Here is a 22,639-nt window from a genome sequence, read left to right on the forward strand (position 1 = left end):
CGCCGTTAGCTTATTAGCCACCTGTGGATTAAAATAAGCTGATACTCCACATGGTTGTTGCAGGACCCCAGCCTGTGTGCAGGGGGTGACAGTTTGTCCAACATGAAGTCATTTTCTTGCTGAACTTCCTCTGACCTCCACAGCTGCTCAGATTTCCATGTGTTTCAGTTGCGAAATGTTTAAAAATCTCCTTGCAGGTACTGTGTGAGTTACTGGCTCTTTAAAGCTGATTTTTAACCAACTCTTTAACAAAACAAACCCAAGCGTGCGTTATCAGTACAGGAGAAGCTTCAGCGGCCATCTTATCCCTCCAGACCTTTTCCTTTCTTTCACTTCCTGCCTTTCACTCCGGTCTGACACTTTTGTCAGTGTTGCGGCTAAAAGGCCCATTTTGTAGCTCTGTGAATACAATGGGACATAATGGGCCATTGTTCTGTCCTGATGTGGCAGAAAGGTCACTCATCAAATACATTTCTTCAGCCATAATGTCCCATCCTGTCATTTTTACCCTCTTTCATTCACCGTCTCTTGCCTCTCTTGTAGCCCTGCCACCAACTCTTATTTTATTGTTTTATTGTTATTTGTGCTTCAAATCGTCTCTCACCGAGTTTGGCTTTTAAAAATGAAATGTTAGAAGCTCGGGTTTCCTTCCTGTCTCACCGCTTAATGGTATTTGTGAATTTTTTTTTAACTACTGCCGTAAAGGCTTTCAGGATCGACAAGCGGGTAAAGATTTGGGTCTCCACACTTTAAAAAAGTAAACTGTTTTGTTTCATTTGCTGTATTGCAGGAGGGAACAAATGAGCAGAAGACGAAACGATAGAGATTATCGTAGTTAAAAGTAGGTGGGCAGATGTCAGCCTGAGACTTTTGAAGTGTAACCAAACCCCAAATCAACTTGTTTTTTTTTTTTCCTTTATATTTGTGTGAAAATTTTGACATTTTTCAATGTAAATTTTAGTTCTGCAGTATTTAGCCAGAAACTGTTGCTTCAAGCCGATCTTAGGTTTTCCAATTACAGATTCTGCCTGACGTTTAACCCTGAACTATGGAGGTCAGGGCGTAAAACTCTTCCTGTGAATAACAAGGTTCTAGTGACTGGCAGAGTAAGTACATGTAGGACCAAACATGTAGGCTACATTAGCTAGCAGCTAAAAGCTACATTAGCTAGCAGCTAAAAGCTACATTAGCCAGGCTAATTTTGCTAATCGGCAGTAAGTATTACAGTAAATATCACTGATATTTATCTCAAAAAGTACATTTGAGTAATAATTGTAATGTACGTATTTTGTTTATAAGTTGGATTGGAACGAGGCGAAAGGTCGGTCTAGGCTTGTGGCTTGTTGTTGCCATAGCAACTCCATAGCAACCGCTGTCCTGTCGGTTACAAAGTTCCTTTGTGTTCCACATATTTTGGTTTGCAGAAACAAATAGTCTGATCAATTTTAGACTTTCTTTGTGGAGGGAAAATACATATTTTTGGATTTTATTAGCTTTTCCTGATCTAAGCTGAGCTGGACTGAGTTATGAAAAGAGGCTTTTCTTCACTCGGGTCGCTTGACGAGAAGCCGATCGTGTCGTGTAGAAAGCCCGGCTCCGGTGAGAGTCCCGTCTCTGGCCTTGTCTTGTCTGGCCTTGTGTATACAACCAGTATCTGCTCGGAGTGCTGCCGCTGCCCTGAAGGGAAACACGGCTCTCCCTTTGGGTTTACACACAGATCCCTCTGGGCTGTCGGGTAATCGCTGACTCAACGCACAGCAAGAACAAATCTGACATGCCGTTCCAGAACATCCCCTGGGGGTTCAGGAACATTTCAGCTTAAAAGCATATTCCCATGGTCTGCCTTTGTTTCTATGCAAGTTTGAAAATTGTTCATATAAATTTGATCAGTTCTGCAGCATTTTGCTGAAAATTTTAGGTTTTCCTGCTATAGGATTCATCAGATTTTTTTTATGTTAAAAAAATTTCTTGTAAAGTTATTGATTTTGTTTCTGTTTGTGAAATCTCTTCGAAGCCATTGTTTTTCTCCATTGCATCCATGCAGCGAAAAGATCTGCCTTGCAACTAAAAATACATCTTAAACTGAATTCACTGCCTTTAGATTTAAACTGATTCCTTTACCAACAAAGCTTCTTTAAACTCTGACTGTTATTAATATTTTTATTTTAGGTGTTGAGATGCAGTTAGTCAGCGTGGGTCGCAGCGCTGCTCAACCCCTATTGCACTCAGCCCAGGCTCAGACCTAAAAAACATTTCTGCAGCTCACCCTGGGAAACTTTCCACCTGTCTCTTCCGGTTTTCTTTGGAGCAATCCGGTTTTAAGCCAGTATCCATTATTATTTCCAAGCGCAGTCTTTTGGTAGGCTAACTTTACCTGTCGTACTTTGTGCTCGTTTCACGGCATGCAGTATCTGGCATGTAAACACGGACCACAGTTTGGGAAACGCTGCTCTAGGGTGTTCGGGAACGGCCCTAAATGTCGGCTTATAATTATTTTCCTACATTTTAAAGGTCTCATTTCTTCTGTGAGTTGTTTCTGGGTTTCCCAAGCGGGCGATGTCCCGTTCTGTTTCCCAGCGCCGTTAGAAAGCGACATATAAAGAAAGCAGAGCAGTTTGATAATTGCTAGCTGTAAAGCTCTGATAGTTGTCAAGGCTCTAATTGCAGGTCTCTGCGATCGTTAGTCCCCCTCTGCCACTAAAAACTGGTGCAAGTTATTCACAAGCTTGACGTCTGGAGTAGAAATGCTGATTTATTTATTTATTTTAGCGAGACACAAAGATGTCAGAGGTGTTTGTGTTGTTCGGTGCATCGGCCGCCTGGACTGTTGGTTAAGTCTTGTAGTAGTTTATTATTCACAGGGGGCAGAGTAAACACTCCACGTCTTCTCTCTGCTTTAATGGAAACTGAAAAAGAAAAGCAGAATTAGCCGTCAGGCGACGCAGCGTCTTATGTGAGACTGAGATGCTGCTCCACTTTGTATCAGCCGCATCAAACGAGGTTTTCATTCAGCAGTTTCAGATGTAAAGCAGGAAATGTTTAAATGTTTCATCGTTGTTTTCTTAATGTTTTGTTTTTTCTCATAAGTTTTCATTTTAAACCTTTGCCAAGACTTTTGACCCTGAATAATATCGATTTGAAGTTTGGAAACGTTTAATAAAAACAAAGTGTTTTTGAAAGAACTGTGGTAAAATATGCTGTTCAGGTTATTTTCCAATCATCCTTCAGCTTTTTCCTTTGTGTTTGTTGGCGACTTTTTCATCTCTATTTGCATTTTAATACTTTTTAAAAGTTTAATCTTCTTGGCTTATTGTTTTTTTATTATGATTATTTTTCTTCCTCTTCTGCGTTTTCATTTTAATCTTGGCTGAGACTTTTGACTTTGAATTATATTAAAGTTTAAAAACCTTTGATAGATACAAACTTCGTAAAAGACAATATTTTTACAATTTTTTTAACAGCTGTGTTATCTTGTAAGAATTATGGTTAAATAATGTTATTTACATTAATTCTTAATCCTTCCTAAGTCTTTTGGTTGATGTTTTGTCTGTAACTATTTGCATTTTAATACTTTTTCTTTTCATTTCAAGCTTTATGGTTCATTTAATTATATTTTTTATTTCATTCACTTAATAAATATGAATAAATCATGTAGCAACTAAGAAATCATGAATGAAAAGGAGCAGAAAGAAGTTTAAATATCTACTCCCTATTCATGTAAAATAAAATTATTCAACTCAAAGATTATTAGAAATATTTCAAATACACACAAAAAATCAGATTATTTATTTTCAAAAAGAAAGAGACTTAGAGTTAAACTGTTTTTATTCTGCAATATGCCTTTATAATTTAATGTTTTTTTTATTTTCCATAAAACCTCCTTTGCCTGTAATATTTGTTGATTTTGAACCAGAATCCGTGTCTGCAGAGTAAAACCTGCCTGCAGGTTGGAGACGATCCTTGCTGCTAGCTAGCGTAGCAGCAGACAGCTCTCTGGATTCTTCATCCTGTCTCAGGAAGTCGTTCCACAGAAACTGCGGCCAGAACCTGAGCCGAATGTCACAACTTCCCGTTTCTTTCCCGTTATTTCTGTGGTAGCATCAGTTGGCTTCCAACTCCCAGCACACAGGGAGTAACTAGGCTGTTTCTGGCAGTAGGAAAGGAGTCACTTCGTCTAAAAATAAATGCCTGCACTGCTGGTGAGGTGGCAGTGTGGATATTATCTCATGTATTGTGTTGGTTTCAATAACTCAGTTTAATCAAAGAAGATGACCTCTGCACTCAGTTCATATAGTTGCATTTAATATTAAAATGAATGTTGGGATTTCATCTTTAGTGTGTTTCTAATTAAACCTTTGTTAGCCTTTTCTTGATTTTTATATGATAACCCAATGTATTTTTGATTTATTGCTCAGATATGAAAACATTTTTCTCAGCTAAAAGGACAAAACATGACAAAAATCTGGCAACATTTTAGGAATTCAAGAATGTCATCAACATAAATCTATAAAAAGTGAACATACAAAATAAAAAATAAAAAAACAAATATATACACTAATTTTAAGTAAAATTGTTGTAGGGCCTTCAGTTTGTGATTTATGAATAGCAATAATAAAGAAAAAAATAACTGCAGTTATTTTTTTAAATAATTCAGTCAGAAATTCCTTTAACTTGTTTTAGATTTTAAAAGAAGTCAGTTTATATCTTTAGATATTTAAAGAACTTTTTATGCATTTTTCAGGATTGATGAGTGAAATAAAACCAATTCCAGTTATATGACGAACAGAAAGATGAACAGAAAGTTATTTCTTAGCTCCATGGTTAATTTTGCTTAATTGAAAGTGAAATGAGCCACCGTCATTTAAACATGTAAAAAATCTTAAATATTATGACCATTTAGAAACAATCCGCTTGGAAACTTTAAACATGCAAGCAGCAATAGTCAGCAATGGTGGGGTCACTTCTGCTAACCCGCCAGCACCAGAGCTAGTTTTTAGCTTAGCATTTAGCTAACTTTGAACATATTTAGCACACATAGCTTCTTGTTAATTTTATCGACAAACTCCAAAGCGCTTATTTACTTGGCTGTCAATTTTGTCAGTGTCAGTTTTGCTAAAAACCAACAACTCTATTAAACTTTTGGTTAAATCTTCAAGTAGTTAGACAATTATGTACATGCTCTTATTTTGAAGTGAGTAGTTCCATTTCCTTTTGTGTGTCAAGAAACTTTGAGGAAATGGCAACTACAGAAAACAAACAAACGAGTTATACAGAAGGATGCAGCACAGAACAAACTATATGATTTGTTTTAAGAGCCTGCCCTTAGCGCATTAGCATTAGCATCTACTAAATACTATGTTGATGTAGCACTTTAATGTTAGCAGAACTTATGTTTATTGTTAGTGCTTTGGGGTTAGCACAGCTATGTTTTTAAAGGCGGGAAAGTTGTTTCAGTAATAAATATTAATAAATCTATTCTTCGTCTGCCAGGATTCAAGCCAAGACGAGGGAGCTGAGGGAACGCCAAGCCCGGGAACGGGACTACGCGGAGATCTTGGATGTCAGCCGCCCGCTGGACAGATCCTCTGAGGAGGATCACACCTACTCCGGCGTGAACCCTCTGAACATGGACAGCAGTCACAGCCAGGCCCACAGCCCCCGTGACGAATATTCCCACGTTCATCACCAACACCAGCACTCTGACTCTCTCTACTCGCCGGTCAGCCGGGCCCGAAACGACCGGCCTCCATCCACAGACAGGTAGGCTTCCTGCAGCAGCTGTGTGGCTACGCTAACAAACTGATGTCTCCTTCATTACTAAAGGGGATCTGTTATGCAAAAATTAACATGTCGCACATTTTTGTACTTTTATTTGGGTCTTTACTGCTTCTAGAAACAGCTGAAGCACTCACACACAAAAAAAATACCCAGACACCAAAAGTTCATGTTTTTTGGTGCCTGGAAAATTGGCTCTTTCAAAAACCTCCCGAATGTTAAAAATTGGCAACTCCAGCCATTTACATAGCAACTCTGCTCGTTACCTAGCAACCCAAACTGAGCTTCAGCACGGTTGGTCTGGTTTTACCATTGTATGCGCTTTACAATGGCTGCTGGAAAACACAAGTGTTTTCTGGTCGACTTACCATCCAGAAAACCCTTGCTGCATTCTGATTGGTTGTGTAATGATGCTTTTCAAAAATGTACGATTGTGTAATTCTACATCTTTTTGGAGCCATTCTCATGAGCGAGTGTAAACGTTGAGTGGCCAGCAGCCATTTGGATTTAAAATCTCTTTAAGAAAGATTCTAGCCAAAAAATGTACTGAACTTGTTTTATATAGATCATAAACCTATTCTAACCTGTTAAATAAAGCATAAAAAGTCACCCATTAATTTTTTAGGACTTTTTATACAAAATCCGTGACATTTTTCTTCAGAGTTCCTCACCTTTTACTTGTATAACTTTTATAAGATTCCCAATCGTCCTCCATTTTACCATTGGTTTTGCCTCAGCCGTCATACTCTCAGTATTTATCTAACCCGGTCTTTCGGGGACTCGTTTAGGGTCACATTCATCCAAAAGCAGCAAACCGCAGGTTGGCTCTCACACCTGGAGAAGAAAATAATCACAGCAACAGAAGGCAGGCAGTAAATGTCAGCTGTGAGTCGCCACGCGCCGCTCTCTGGGGGTTTGCTCAGAGGAGAAGCGGCGGGTGAATGGAGACCTTTGAAAATCCGTCTCTTTTTCTGTCTCCCTTGACCTTTCTACCTCTTTTCTTTCCATCATCTGTTCTCTTGTTGATGTCACCTTAATGTAACCTTTTCACTTTGCAGCATTTTCCAGGCTTTGTGGTGAGAATGTGACCTGAGCTTTTGGCAGCTGATTGGCAGCTGTCCATTATTCCAGAAAACTCATATTTTGCATTCATATTTAGCCTCACTATGGGAAATATGCACACTAAACCTCTAAACTCCTTTGTGTCTGGGCTGCAAGTAAAGGGTTTATATCAGCGAATGCTGATAACTATTGATTCCTTTTGTTGTTGTTGTTGCAATACAGATCGCTACAGGAGATCTTTCCTGTCCATCTACATTTACAACATTTAATTTCCTTTTGGGATCAATAAATATTTTTAATTTGAATTAAATTTAAATATCTGAAATATTGACAAACTGGTGGTGTTTCCTCATTTATCCACAGTTTTCTTTGGAGTTGTACTCATTTTCTCCCAATAAGTACGCCGTCACACCCTTGCTTTTTATTCCTAAACAACAAAACTATAAACTGCTGCAGTTACTCAGCAGGTTGTTGCTAGGTAACCAAAGAGTGAGAGAGTTGCTAGGTAACCAAAGAGTGAGAGAGTTAGTGGATTCCACCAACCTAGCATAGCCGGCCACGAGAGGTTGAGCTGCTAATGTCTTTATACTTTTCATTTACTTTAATGTCTGGATCAGGATTCAGTGAAATAATTGAAAATTGTTGGAAATCTGACATGCCATCTATTGATATTGATCACGTGTCTATTGCAATATTTATTATTGTTTTATTGCCCAGCCCTAGCTGTAGCGTGTTGTATTGTGATTTATTGTGCTGCTGTTGTCAGTTTTCAGTGCTGCGCTCAGTGTACGTTACAGGTAGAATTTTATTTTGTTCAGTGACAGAATTTGATCATATAGTGCCGTTTCAATGTTCCAGTTTGGTCTGATTGAATCAAACTTCAGTCGGTTTGCCAAGAAAGTGCGGTTCGTTTCTGGAGGTGTGAATCAAACTCTGATGCAGACCAAAAAAATCAATCTCTAATCCGCCTACAAACCTCAATCTCAGTTTAGACCAGAGGCTGGTCTCAAGTGGACCAGAAACAGGAAGTGAACTACAGTGCAAGGCATTCTGGGTAAATAGGTAAACAGTTTTTTCAAGGGGTTTGGTTTGTTTGACAGTGTGGTGTGAAATCAAACCACAGCAGCTGAAAATGTAAGAAATGTTGCAACTTTGGTCCATCAGATGAGAAAACACATTATGACTCCGTCACACTTCTATCATTTACTACCAAAAAAAACTTTTCCCCTTAGTGTTACTAAAAACTTTTTGCTGCTTTAGTGTCTTAAACTTCACAATTTTAAATGAGTGAACGAACAAGCTGTAAAATTTTTATCTTTAAACCCACTGATCAGGCAACATCCGTTCCAGCTAGTTAAATTTAACAGCTTGTTTTATTTATTTCCTGATTTTCAGGATGCACTATAAACATTTTGGCCAATATACATTTTATTGTTACAGTCAATAGCCATTAGCCAATAGTTGGAAAACATGATCATCTGATTCAGTTACTGTCACAAGACCAAACAAATACAACATGCAGAAGCAAAATGGAAATGTAACTTTTTCATCAAGATAAATTTTTCATTGTTTTGTTTTCATCATGTCTACTTCTGACTCATGAAGTGCATATTTTATTTACCTGTAATTATGATATTATCTGTGAAAAGTGTGTAAAAATGGATGTTTAATGTTTGATCACATGGATTGTAGGAGCAAAATTACATGTTTTAAACATGTTTATCTTTTTTATTTTGCAAAAAAACAATGATTTTCCGGCTTTTTTTATCTTTATTCACATCCTAACTGTTAACATTTCAGTGAAGTTCAGTGAGATTACTGCAGTTTAAGGTTGTAGCCCTAAAACATAAAAATAATGTCTGCATAAATTCTTTAGGTAATTAGATTTCTTAGTGTTGCCCTTCAGGCTTTCGCCCCTCTAAACCCTTCAGAGACATTACTATTTTATATGATTTGGTTATAACAGGGAGAAATTACATTTTCAGATATTATGTTTCTTTTCTGTCGAGCTTAGGCTCGGCTCTCGCTTCAGTTTGCCTCTGGTGGTCTTTTTAGAGCGTGAAGCATGTTCACATATTCCCAGTTTGAATAATTCATTTGTCCATAAGCCTTCATGTGACTCTGGACAAAGTATCCAGTGTGTTTCCTTCAAGCTTGGCCAGGCGGTTTAGGCACCACAGATCGAACCTTTTTAGACTTATTTGGTTTTGTTCCCAGATGCGACCAGAACATAAAACAAATAGACTTTCTGGGAAAGTCAGGAAGCGTGTTTCCTGTTTCTCGTCTGAGCAGGAAGTGAATTAGACCCCTGCTGTGGTAGGCAGAGGCGGCCAGCGCGTCTCAAAGTGTTTTTGTTTGTTTTGGGATTTAAATGGCAGTGTGAGCTGATATCAAACTAAAAACAACTCTATAGAAAATATTGAAGAGGAAATGTTGTTTTACACCAATGAGTTCCCAGATGAAAATGTCAGGGCAACTACAATTAGCTGGAATATAAACAGTTTCACGTTTCTTTTGGGGTCAGCGTCCGTCGCTGATGGCCTTAATCAGGCATGAGGTGGCTTTCAAACTGTCACAGTGGGTTATTATTACACTGTGTGCTGCTGCTGTGTTGTGACTATCACAAGATTATGACTCAGACTCGAACTAATAGGGGTCAAAGATATTATAAAGCGATGTTGTCTTGCTATAATACTGAAGAGAATGTACTTAGCCACAGGGCAAGTGTTTCAGCAGGATTACACGCCACCTTTTAAACCTCTTAAACTGCAAACAAAAAGTCCAGTCATAACAAAAATGGCAAAAGACCAACTGGGATAATTGTGTAAGTGCCTGGTGTTTTATTTTCAATTCAGTTATATGTCATTAATCCCTAAGAAATTCAGGTAATTATAGCTTAAAACTTTGGATTTTACTCAAAACTTCATCATGCAGAACAGAAACAAAACTGAAGTCATTATCTTTGGACATAAAGAGGAACGCTCTGGAGTCGATGCACAGCTTCAGTTATTACAACTAAAAACCGGCGATCAGGATCGAATCTGGATGTAGAGATGGACTCTGACCTGAACCTTCAGAGCCACATAAAGATGGTCACAAAGTCGGCCTTCTATCACCTGAAGAACATCTCCAGGATCAGAGGACTAAAGTCTCAGAAAGACCTAGAGAAACTCATCCATGCGTTCATCTTTAGTTGCATTGATTACTGCAACAGCGTCTTCACAGGTCTGACTAAAAAAACCAATCAGCTCCAGACGCTGCTGCTGAGTTCTGACTAAAACCAGGAAGATGGAGAACATCAGCCAGTTCTACTGTCACTACACTGGATCCATGTAGCTCAGAGAATAGACTTTAAAATACTGTTGTCAGTTTATAAATCACTGAACGGTTTAGGACCACAATACATTAAAGATCTGCTGTTGTCATAGCAACCTTCCAGAGCCCTCAGGTCTTCTGGTTCTTGTTCTGCATCCCCAGAACCAAACGAGGAGAAGCAGCATTCAGCTTCTATGCACCACAAATCTGGAACAAACTTCCAGAAAACTGTAAAACAGCTGAAACACTGGGTGCCTTTAGATCGCGACTAAAAACCCAGCAGTTTAGATTTGCTTTTGAAACATAATCATTACAAATTTAATGATGGCACTTGACTAAATGTAATTTTTTGATTGTTTATTCTATGTTGCTTAACTTTGTTTGTATGATGTGAAGCACTTTGAAGTGCCTTGATGCTGAAATGTGCTAAATAACATTGGATTGATTGATGTATTTCCAATATTACATAAAATAAGATCAAGTGGTGAATGAAAACTCTGCAGAATTTTTTTATTCACTTAATCATCAAGATAATTGATTACTTACATAATCTTTAACTGCGACTGTAGTGCAAGTATAAATTTAAATTTTAAATTTGACTTTTTGGCCTTGGCAGGATGAAAAAACTTGACATCTTCACCTCACATTTTAGTGAAAACATAAATTCCCGTTGCATTTATTAAATGCATTTGTTGATAATCTAAGGCTCAGTTAAAAATGTTTGACACCAATCTGCATTTAATTTGAATTAGTTTATTGGGTTGTGACACAGGGGCAGGGATTTTTTTATTAAAGTGGGATTATTGCCAACATTTTGAAATGAATAAAGGTGAAAAGTCCCATGTAATAAGCAGTCATCTTAATCTTCCTGCAGCATGTTATCCCAACTTGTGCTGGTCAAGAGGAAATTTGTGTTTAACCTTCACTCCGACCCTAATGAGAAACCCAGAACCGCTCGTATTCTCCCGGTTCCTGGCGGAGCCGTGACACGTACAACTGCCTGGTCTGTGCAGCTGCAAAAATACACAGTGCAATTCATTTTTAATCGCCTGTTCCTCCTTCAAACGCCACGGCGTCACAAATTTCAATTTAACAGCAGAAAAAACAAAAACAGCCAGAGGAGGCTGGGAAGGACACCAGTAGGAGCCGCCGGGAGTCGTTTTCCATTTTCTTTGCTTTTATTGGTCGTGTCCGTAAAGTCTGGTGGGCTCAACAAAGACACGATGCTACGGAGCAATATTTAGAATATGGCGTTTCTTTCCCTGGATGTCTTTAATTTATGCAAAGCAGGTTGAAATGGTTTGGAAAGTTCTTGATTTCTCTATAAAGTCCTTTAAAGTGCTTAATCGTCAAACTTGGTTTGTGATAAAGTCTCTGCTGTAGAATATAAATACTATCATTAGGTATTATCATCAACAGTAATGAATAGGACTGTCGCGATAACAAATTTTGTTGGACGATAAATTGTCCCAGAAGTTATTGCGATAAACTGTAATATTATTGTTTCAGTCCATTTTCAAGTAATGGCATAAAAATACAGGAACATATTCTCAAAGATCAACTAGCATTTAATTTCTAATAAATATTTAACTCTGGAACTGGAAGACAGTTCCAGTGAAAAAGAGTTGAGACCAAAACATGAGACTGAAGACTTTTGTCATCCAGTTTTTGGTACAAAAAGAGACAAAAGATAAAAATGCAAAAGAAAATTATTGATCTCATTTTAATTTATCATGTGATTAATTGATTTATTGCTTATTGCAACAGGCCTAGTAATAAAGTTCATGTAATCGTGAATTGAAACCATCTTTAGTTCCACACTCGCGGTAAAAACTTACTGTGCTTGAATTTTACTGTGAGAAAAGCCCTGAAAGTAACTTCATGTTACCTTGTGATTTTAAGTGTAGGTGGAAAGGTATAATATGATACAAACACTTTTTTTATTCTTCCGTTTCAGTTTTGGCTCCCATTCAGGTTACATAATCGTACCTTTGAGACTCAATAAATCAATAAATCCAAGAGAAATATTGCAGATTTCCATCATTTCCCCCAGGAAGGATATCCAAAAAGTATTTTCCCAGCTCATTACTCCTGCATTTCGTCCTTGTCTGGTGCAGTTAATTAGTTACTCCAGTAAAATCTCTGCAGCCAGGATGTTGGACCTCGACGTTTGCTGCATCACCCTCCATCCCTGCATGAATAGCCAAGCGAATTAGGCGCTATTGTTTTATTCCCCCCCCTCTCGTCTAAGCGGCAGCGGTGAATGCTGGGAAATCCCCCGGGGAATCGGTGTGATTTGATTCCTGGCGTTTTTTGTGTTTTCTTTTTTTTTCCTGAGGAGGCAGCGCTTCTTATTGAATCGGCTCCATTACATTTCATCTCCGCCGGGGGAATAGGAGGCCTCGGAGTGGGCCGTGTTGTATCACAAACACACCAGAAAACAGCGGTGCAGCAAACGAACAGGCAGCGTCGCCTTGCTCCTGTTCGTACGCTGATAAGACAGGAGAGAGTGTGCATGTGCGAGCTTAATTCATCTTTACTTCTTGTATTTTAGATGCGTTTGTGCCAGCAACATCCGTCCCTGTTTAGATGTATGTGTATCTGTCTGTTTTTGTCGCGGTGCCACTTATGTTTGCTGTAAACGTGGAGGAGCGACGGTGACAAATCAAAAGGTGAGTGGGTGTCGTACACAGAGAACGGTGACATGTATGCAGTAGCCTGCAGTGATTGCGCAGCTTCTGGCTTCAATAAGACGCCGCGGTGTTGACGGCGAAATCAAACGAGGCCTAAATTAACCAGCGAGGTGGTGCGTACAAACGCCAGCTTCCCACACCAGGAATTACTGCAGGTTCCTTTATGTAGAAATTCAGTTCAGAGAAAAAGTATTTTAGTGCGTTTTCACACCTGGCAGCATGACATTTCAGCAACGAGGCAGTTCAAAGTGCTTTACATTGTGAAAATACAAGAACGTATAGTCAACAATTGTGATAATCAGTAACAGACGGTACATTTTGTTAAGTTCCATTGTTAAAATCCATTAATACACAAAAGAAATGGCTGAAAAATTGAGTAGTGTGATGTTGGAGTCTTGAGGTTCTGATAGTCTAGTAGACTTTGTTTGAGTGGAGACCAAAATTGCAACATTTGTTGGATTTTCAGCTGCTGTGGCTCTTTTTCATCCTGCACCGTCAAACAAACTCAACTCTTTGAAAAACATGTTCCCCTCCTTGCTTTTGGTGGCGCTATACCAAGAACCACTACATTCAAAAACCTGAGAGCAACTTTGTTCTCCACAAAATGAAAACAAAAATGGAGTAGCATCAGAATTTAGCGTTCGTATGATTTCTCTTTTGTCGTTGATAAAAGACCATGAACCTTTTCTCCGTTGATAAAAGACCATGAGCCTTTTCTCCCACTAGCTTGAGTTTCATGTTTGTTTTGGTTATATTTACCCAGAATGCCCTGCGTTGTATTCCACTTCCTGCTTTTTGGAGCGGTCTCTGATCTATTTGGTATTCACATATGCATTCAAACCGCACCAGAGTTCACTTCAACCAAACTGAGGCCAATGTTTGTAGGCGAGTCAGAGTATGCTTCTTTTTTTCTTTTTGTCCCCGTCAGGGTTCGATTAAATATTCATACCTCCCCAAATGAACTGGACTTTCCAGGCTAACAGACTGTCAGTCTGTCTGTCCGTCCATCCTATTCCGCTTATCCAAAATCGAGTCGTGCTAATGGACTGTTTTTGATTAAAGCGAACTAAACAGGACTGGAGGGAATAAACCTTTAGATATAAAAGACAGAACTTTGTCCCAATCCTTTAGTTACTTTAAGGCCTCAAAAACAAATGGTCACCAAACATTTCACATGTTTTTATTATTATTGTGTTTATATATGAGATCACATTCTAGCTGGAGACGTTGCTCTCACTACTGCTGTCGTTGGTGGCTGCCGTGTTTTCCACCAAAACATAATTCAGTGCTACTAACATCTCACCAATGCTCTTTGGCAGCTTTTTCTATGTAAGGCTTTTATTTCGTTCTTGCATAGTTTGACTTCAGACTTGGAAATGATTGGCATTAAATAATCCTATTATGCTAAATTCACTTTTTGAATGTTTTATTCTTCCATTTGGAGCTCAGCTGCTTCTAAAAAAAACACCTAGATATTTTTTGCCAATAAGTTGATGTTTTTTTAGTGTCTGGAAAATGAGCCGTTTCTAAAACCTCCTGATTAAGTCGCATTCCAAACGCATTCCGGCGTTACCTAGCAACGCCAGCCAGCCCAGCCGTCACCTAGCAACCAGGTGGAACTCCAGGACCTTTGGCCTGCTGGTTTTACCATCATGTTCTGTAAAATGGCTGCTGTATGTTACATGGTTGTATAAGTACGCATTTGGCTGCAGCCATTTTGACATGCCTGTGTGAACGTTGAGCTGGGGGGCGTGGCCAGCAGCACGTTATTTGGATTTAAAGTGACAGGACCCACCTTAAACATCTCATTCTGAAAGGAGCTCAACATAGGCAGAAAAGAGCGGACTAAAATCTCATTATCTAAGAATAAATGCCCCTCCTAAGTACCCTAACTTGTTCAAGGCAGTTTAATAAGTCATCTTTAATCAGTGTGTATAGCTCCTGTATCCACTGTCTGTGCCTATTAACACAGAGATAATTCATCTAGGCACCCAGCACACAGAAATCTTAAAAAAAAAAAAAAAAACGAAACATTTGCGTTGCCTCCTAAAGAGCTTAGATCGCTGCGGCTAATTAAGCAACAACAGAATGCATTCAATGTTGCATAAGAGCACAAACAATCACTCTGGTTCTTTTGAGGCTCCTGTTAGAAACCCCGAAACACACAAACAAAAAAAAACAAACACTCATTACATTCACAATCACATGCAAATGAGTGCATCGCCCTGTAAACACTGTATGACTGCAGCTGTAGAAACAACCTTTCACTCTCATTATCCCCCACAATCCATTTAGCATCAGACGCCTCCTGATGTTTTTCCCTCTCCAGTTTCTGTAATCCCACACATCTGACCTGAACGAGTCTCCTAATCTGTTTATTCATCTGTTTGGACAGCAGTTTGTCTTCATAACACATTTACATAGAACCACCACGTATTTTCTACGTAATATTCTCCTCTTGGGTGCTTTAATCTCATCTTTCTAAGCCTGCGTGAAACCCGGCGTGAGCTGGAAATTTGTGGAGAAATGGCGTCTTTTCTTGCCAGACTGACCTGGAGCTGGTAGAACTTGCAGCTGTGACTTTTCGCTCTTTTCGCCACCGTTGCAACAAGCTCAGTCACATCCCTCCGTGCCTCAGCTGCTGCACTGTCTGGCGCGCAACGTGCCAATGGTCTCGCCATCAAAATGTTGGCTTTCACCGCGGTGAGGAATATGGATGTGTGTTCTCACCACTTTACTGAGCAGAACAGGATGTCTCACTGCGGCTCGGGGAACATCTCCGCGCCGGAGGTCATCAAATCGCCGCTCTAATATCGGGACCGGAGTTTGCAGACGAGAACGGGGACAGAAATCTGAACTGGTGCCACCAAACTCAGACTTTTAATTAAAAACATTTGCATAAAACAAAAATAACTGACTGCAGCAGGACAGTTTTTAATAAACTGAAGGAAACTAAAGGGGTGTAAAACTGAACCGTTTCCATCTATGCATAATAGGATAATGCTATATATTTAGAAAGTGCACCATCTTTCTAGTTGTTTTAGTTTTGAATATTAAAACAATTGTACAAATTTAAAATATGTAAAATGATAAACAAGTATGATTCGTTGGCATATAGAACCACCAAAAGCTGTCTCTTCTTCAGCTTTTATTTCTTCTTCTACGTTGTTTTTACCATATTTGTCTTCATGAACTATGTTCAGTTTTAGTTCTGAGAGCCTACAAATTTATTGTATAATAGTTTACTAACTAAAAAGGTAATAGTGCTAATCATAAACATTAGTTATGCTACACCAACACAATATTTAGCAGAAGCTAATGCTAACGGACTAACTTCAATACAAATTATATCTGCCCTTGAAAGACTACAGCAAATTTCATTTTGACTTAATTTACATGTTCTATAATACTCTGATATTGTGTTAAACAGTCTTCGTCCACTTCAAAATAAGAGCATGAATATAAACATCTAACTACTTGAAGAATTATTAACAGTCCAAAACCAAATTTTGACACAGATGTTGAACTTTATTCAAATAAGAGTAAATTAGCGCTTTAGCTAAATTAATTTTGGGGAAGCTCAGTGCGCTAAATGGTTTCAAAGTTACCAAAAGCGCTAAGTAAAAAAATTAGCATAGTTATATTTACTTCTTGGCATCGTGTTGACACGTCTGTGCTGCTCACATCTGTTGTTTGATGAGAGACGTCCTTTTAAAATAATGTGAAATGGTTCCTCAGATCAGTGTGTACGACTCCAGAGCAGGAGATTGTTTTATTTCAATCATTCTGTCAGCCACCATATGCTGCTATAGAGGGGAATGGGCTTTATTGTAAATCATAAAGACAGGCGCGTTCGTTTACATGTGTAATCCCTGGATCAGGGCCAAAAGCTACAGGCAGGAGGGATACGGGAGGCGGTTCGGTTCAGCGCCTGTTATGGGCCGTTTGGATCGCTTTTGGGTTGGAACAAAGTAAGCTGTTGAGAGGTTTACTGCTACATATCCTCGGTGGAAAACCAGGAACATCTGGCTGTTCTTTTAGTGACTGTGTCTGCTAAGTAAAAGAAAATATTAGTTTTAATTCCAAATCACAAGAGACTTCATGTAAATCAGGGGCGTCCAATGTGTGACCCCCCAACTACTATTAAAACATTTATCAAGTTTGGTTCGCTAGCACTGGTGGCTAATACTGAACAAGGCAAAATTAAGTTAAAATCTTTTTATAGTGGAAAATTTTTGATGCAACAGAAATATATTTTTATAATCTCCCGTTGTGCATTCTCTTTGGTTTTATTGTAAAAGTCGACTTTTGTGCACCAAAGACAAGCCTGTTCATTTACATGTGTAATAAATTTAAATTAATTAATATAAAAGGGGTAAATACACCAAAAATTTTTTAAAAGAAATTGACCCAAATCCTACAGATTTATTTAATAGACCAAAACAAATTGGAAATTGGATGCCTTTTTTAACAAGGCAAATGTGCAAAAAACCATATTTTATGGGTATATAATGATTTACACACCCCATTCGTTCAAACATCTTTACTACTTTATTTAACTGTTGTATGCTTAGTTTATTGTAGCGCTGAGTAAAAATAATTTCTCTGATTTTTACATAGTTTTTTGGTCCCCAAGTTATTCTGATGTGATTATTTTGGCCCATGTGACGAAACGTTTGGACATCGATGATGTTAATAATTGGGAAGAAACGAGTTTGAAAGCATTTTCTTCCCTGTCTCATCTGAATTTATAAAAAAAAACAAAAAACTGCAAAATTTTTGGTCCCTTTTATGAAAATATGTTTGAATAAAAAAGGATACAGATTTGACATTTGGTCATCCAGTCACATTTTAGAAACAATTTAATGCCTTTTCTGGAACAGAGAAGATTAAAGAGCCTTAATATGTTTGAATTGCAGCATTAGATTAAACCTGGTAAATCTTAACAGTGGTAATAACAGTCACCATTGATTTAAAGTCATGTAATTATATTTTACTGCTATTTTTCTTTTTTATAACAGTTGACACATTAGCAATGTCTCAAATTGAGTTATAAAGGGATGACAGAATGTCTCTGTATTGTTGACTAACACAGTAAGAAGGATTATGTCTCATCTTTCGGTAATGACTATTGATACTGGGGGGGTACAAACATTTTAATAGCAGGCGGCGTGCTGTGATCACACCAAAAATTACCCCCCTCTGAGTCCTAATCAGGAGCCAAATTAAGAGTTGGGTATAAAGCTGCTTGAGTGTGTGCTGTAATCCAAGATTAATATTGTTTGACGAATCTGTGAGGTGAAGTTCATAATTTTTTTTATTTTTCATTTATTTTTGCACATTTTTTTTTGTTTCATTTCCAGTTTTGTACCTTTGAATGTTCCAGTTGTCCAAAGCTGTGATCCTCTGAGTGCAGGATCCTTCTTCTGTCGGTATGCTGACCTGAGGAGGAGTAATCCCTTTCTCTGGGAGAACCTTTGAGCAGAGCCGCCACTGAGATTTGAAAACAGTCGGTGGAGGTTGCTCTCTCTGCTGACCAGATTGCATCTTGGACATTTTGAACGTTTCCTAAGGGTGTTTGAAGAGAGATGGAGAGCCCAACATGTTGATGTCTCCTGTCGTTTCTAGTTGTATTTGGTTCCTGGATATATGGATGGTTGGATTGTTCGACTGGTTGGATGGTTGTTTAGACGGTTGTTTGAATTGTTGGAAGGTTGGATGATTGTTCAAATGGATGGATTGTTGTTCAGATCAGTCGATGGTTTTTCGGATGGTTGTTTGGTTGGTTAAGTTGAGGATAGCTGGATGGATGGGCTTCTTTCTCCATCACCTTATTATCTTAGTTTTAAATCAAACTGTGTTTCTCCATCTTGTTTCATTCTGCTGTTAAGTTTTACATCTTCACCTCATCGGTCATGACACCAGTTTGCTGTTCGATAAAGACGCATCAATCAGCATTTGTGTCTCCCATCCACTAAAATGTCGCCATCATTCTTCTTCAAATACATATTTCCGTATTTGGTCCAGTAACTTTATCCATTTGTGAGTAACGTTGTCCACAAGCCCTCAGAAGCAGACAAAATACCTGTGGGGCTCTGGAGGAATTACAGTGAATAGCAGAAAACATGGAGTCATTACTGTGAAAATAGGTGCTGCACAGGCAAACAGCGAGGGATTAGAGAAGAAGGAGCTTCCAAAGGATGGAAAAGGGGATTTATTGTTGGTATATTTGCAGCCTCTGAGGTCATGCATCTGTTTTTCTGTGTTAGTGTGTGCTGAGGGACGAGTTGAGGGCCATTTCCACCCAGTATTGACCCTGTCTGATAGCAGTATGATGTCATTTGGGCCTATTTGGAGCCAGACTGTCCGTCCATTTAAAACCCTTTGAGTTTTGGTTAAAACAAAAATAAAATCACAATCTAATCAGTTGTGGTGTTGGAAGCCAAAACCCATTAAAGATGAAACTACAGCAGAAATGTATATGATAAATTGAACCCTTCCTCAAGAAAATGCATAAAGAAACCTTTACCCAGGGTGAACAGTTGGTACTTTTACAATCTAATCCTAATCTAAAAAAATAATAATAATAATAATTTCTTGAGTTGTTGATTATTAAAGATGAAAGTTACAACACAAAGTGCATAAAAAAAACCCTAATCCAATCTAAGGAGTATGTATTTTTGTTTTTTAAGACAACTATATACACAAAACTACCAAATTAGATTATCTGAAAAGAAGAGGGAGAAAAGTGAAATTTATAATATGAATATTAAAGATTTAAACCACATTTTAAAAGTGATCAATAAGCTCAAACATTATAGATTCAAAAACACAAGAAAAGAGGCCATCTTAACATAAAATCAGATTAGTTCATGATGCGCTGGAGGTAAAATTATTGCATAAACCGCATTGTCTTAATACTGTACTGCGTTAGCATTGATTTGCTTTCCAGGAAAGCTTCTGATAAAACCAGTTTTTAAAGAAAAAGATGATTTATTCAAACCGAACCGAAGATTTAAGCCCTCAGCTTCCACTCACAGAAGGACCTGAAAGCAGTGAAGCCATTACCATCACAAATGTCTTCATAAAATCCACTTATGATATTTAATATTCATCAGATCCAACAATTTGCCAACATTCCTTAATAGCACTCTAGCAGCGCTCGGCTGCAGTCGGGCGAACTCTCCCAGTGTGTTGCACATTAGTGTGGTGGTAATGGCCACGGCTCGCGGGACGTTTTCCACTTTGTCTCCCGCTGCGAGCCGGATCCAGTCGGTCCCAGTAGGAAAAAACCAACGGGGGGGGAGTGGGAGTCTAAATGGGGTTCTTTTGACCATTTGGGTTTAAGCACCAGAGCAACACGCATGGCTAAGAGCTCGGTCTGACCCTAAAAGGATGCTGACCCACATTTGGTGTCATGAACGGCTCTTTGCAGCGCTCGGCTGTCAGACTGCAGTCCCGCATGTGCGACTGTGTGCTTAAGTCGCATGTTTTATGGATGTGCTGCATTGTGCGGCTCTGCCTCTTCTTACTAAGTGCTGCTTTGTTTAGTTATGGGCATCTTTTAAAAGAGTCAGGACCGAAGCACCGAGCTTCATCTTATTCTGAAGATGATGAAGAACGTGATGTTTTGCTCCAAAATGTCCAGTTGACCCAAAACAAGAAAATAAAGATCTGGTGTAGGCTTGGGCAATATGGACACATTTTATTGCAACATTTTGCAGTACTATTGCGATAAGAATAAGTGACTATTTATTATCTTTTTTAGGTAACTGTCTGAATGTGAGTTATCATTTATTGTATGAATTTTCTGACCTAAGAATTTCCGTTTGTTTTCACGATAGATGAAAATTAAGCATTTTTTAAAAACCCAAAAACTGTGTTTTTTGGATTGTTGGCTTTACTATTTTCTACATTGTTTATTCAATTAAAGTATCAATAAATATCAATAAATACCAATAAATATGAAAATAAGACTAAATGTTTGCATATTCATGGTTCAAATCACACTTTTTTAGGTGACTGGCATCCTAAATAATTGTATTACACATGGATGTTGAAGATGATTTGCGTTTGTGAGGCTGTGATTGCTTAGTCTTGCAGACTCAACCATACAGTTACCTATAAAATAAATAGTTCTTAATGTCACTTTTATTGTCATCACAGCAGTTCCACAAAGTGTTGTTTTGATTCTTTCATGCATGTCTGAGAAATTGTTTAATCTCCATGGCAACCATTCAGCTGTGCAAAATGCCAGCTTGGACCTAGCCCCGCCTTCGAGGCGCATCTCCTCCCCTACTCAGCTCCTTCAGACTAGCCAGCAGCAATCAGCAAATATCTGGTGGAACCGCTGAGCTCACAATAGGAGCTACTTCTCAGTGCAAATCTGGTAAAAACGTTGATAAAGGGTTAATAGAGGAGACGTTGTGACTTGGTGAAGCCAGAGTTTCAGAAAAAGAAGTTTTTAAAGACACAGATGCCCAATTTCAAGACGTTAAATTACAAAGTCAAATGTTTTTCAATCATATTTGATATATATATAATTTCTGTAATTAACATACTTTCTTGATTGTACTACAAAATGACACTGTGCCTGGAAAATACATGTTAGATATTATTGTAAAATGTAAGATGGTACGATTTTCTTTTGTCGTGTGTGTGTGTGGTCTCAAGTTTTGAAAATCGTTCAACAATTTTAAAATCTTCCTGTGTAAACAAGGCATTTGGTACCGTGACCCACTTAAACTAGAAATTCTTGAATAACAGAGAGTTTGCAGTGTCAAAAAGTCTGAACGTATCGACATGTTCAGTGTTGCTGGTTATTAAAAACAACTGAAAGGTCAAATTTTTGTTTTCCTGTTGGCTACAACCTCCTTTATCCACAGTCATCATCAACTTGTCCTTTTCCTCTTTCATTTTCCTGAATGACCTCCCAACCCCAATACACAAAGCTAGAGAAACACACAATACATAAATGCTCAGTTTACCAGCAGGGACTTTGGTTGTAAAGAAGGACAACGCTTTAGTCCACTGATGCATACAGAACAGAGAAGTCATTAGGGATGAAGCGCACGAGTTTGCTGGAAGTTGCATCGTGTTGCAGCATCCTCTCAGACAATTTCCAGGCTCCTGTTCCTTCATTTTCCTTCCCTCCTCATCACATATTCTCCTGCTTACTCTCCAGCGACATGTAACATTCACTATTAATGTATTTATGCACCACTTGTTCTTCGTCGCTTGCAAACACGAAGTTATTCTTGTTTCGTTTTCTTCGGTTAGAAAATAGCTGGAGCTGATGAGGGGTTAAAAGAGGTCTGAGGAGATTGCTTTTCCTTTATTTGCCTCATCATCTTGGCCTTCAAACAAAGCGTTGCATTTCAAAATTCAGCAAATATGGTTTATAAAACAAAAAATTTCTCCTGCTCTTATAAAATAGAACTTATCTGCTTAGAAATAAAAAATCTACAGTTGGTAAATTTTTGCACACAAATCAAAATCTGAGTTTTGCTTCGTGGCAGTTCGTTACCAGAAAACACACTCGTCTCTTAGCAACCAGTTAACATGAAATGTTATTCAAAAACAATTGGATTTCTTCTTCTCTTTTGAAATTCTACTTGTTTTATAGTACTTTCTTTTTAAGAATTGTGCAGTGAAATTTGCATTAAAGTGAAAATGTTTTTGTCATTGGTGAAAAATATAATGTAAAACAAACATTCAACAGAAAAGTAAAAATCTTTTCTCTCTCATTGGTGGTAAAGGTGTTATAAAACAGACATTGAACACAAAAGTAAAAA

General features: G+C 38.3%; 1 protein-coding gene across 10 annotated transcripts in view; it reads left to right on the forward strand.

Moving 5' to 3' along the window:
* pard3ab (par-3 family cell polarity regulator alpha, b) overlaps nt 1-22,639 on the forward strand; it is a 249,256-nt gene that overhangs the window by 185,994 nt on the left and 40,623 nt on the right. For all 10 annotated transcript variants that reach the window (XM_007540092.2, XM_016664830.1, XM_007540095.2 and 7 more), the window contains one exon: nt 5,491-5,760. In XM_007540092.2, the coding sequence (XP_007540154.1) occupies nt 5,491-5,760 (270 nt within the window). The remainder of the gene's footprint in view (nt 1-5,490; nt 5,761-22,639) is intronic.

This window comes from Poecilia formosa, unplaced genomic scaffold (assembly GCF_000485575.1).
Source record: "Poecilia formosa unplaced genomic scaffold, Poecilia_formosa-5.1.2 Scaffold515, whole genome shotgun sequence".
NCBI lineage: Eukaryota > Metazoa > Chordata > Actinopteri > Cyprinodontiformes > Poeciliidae > Poecilia > Poecilia formosa.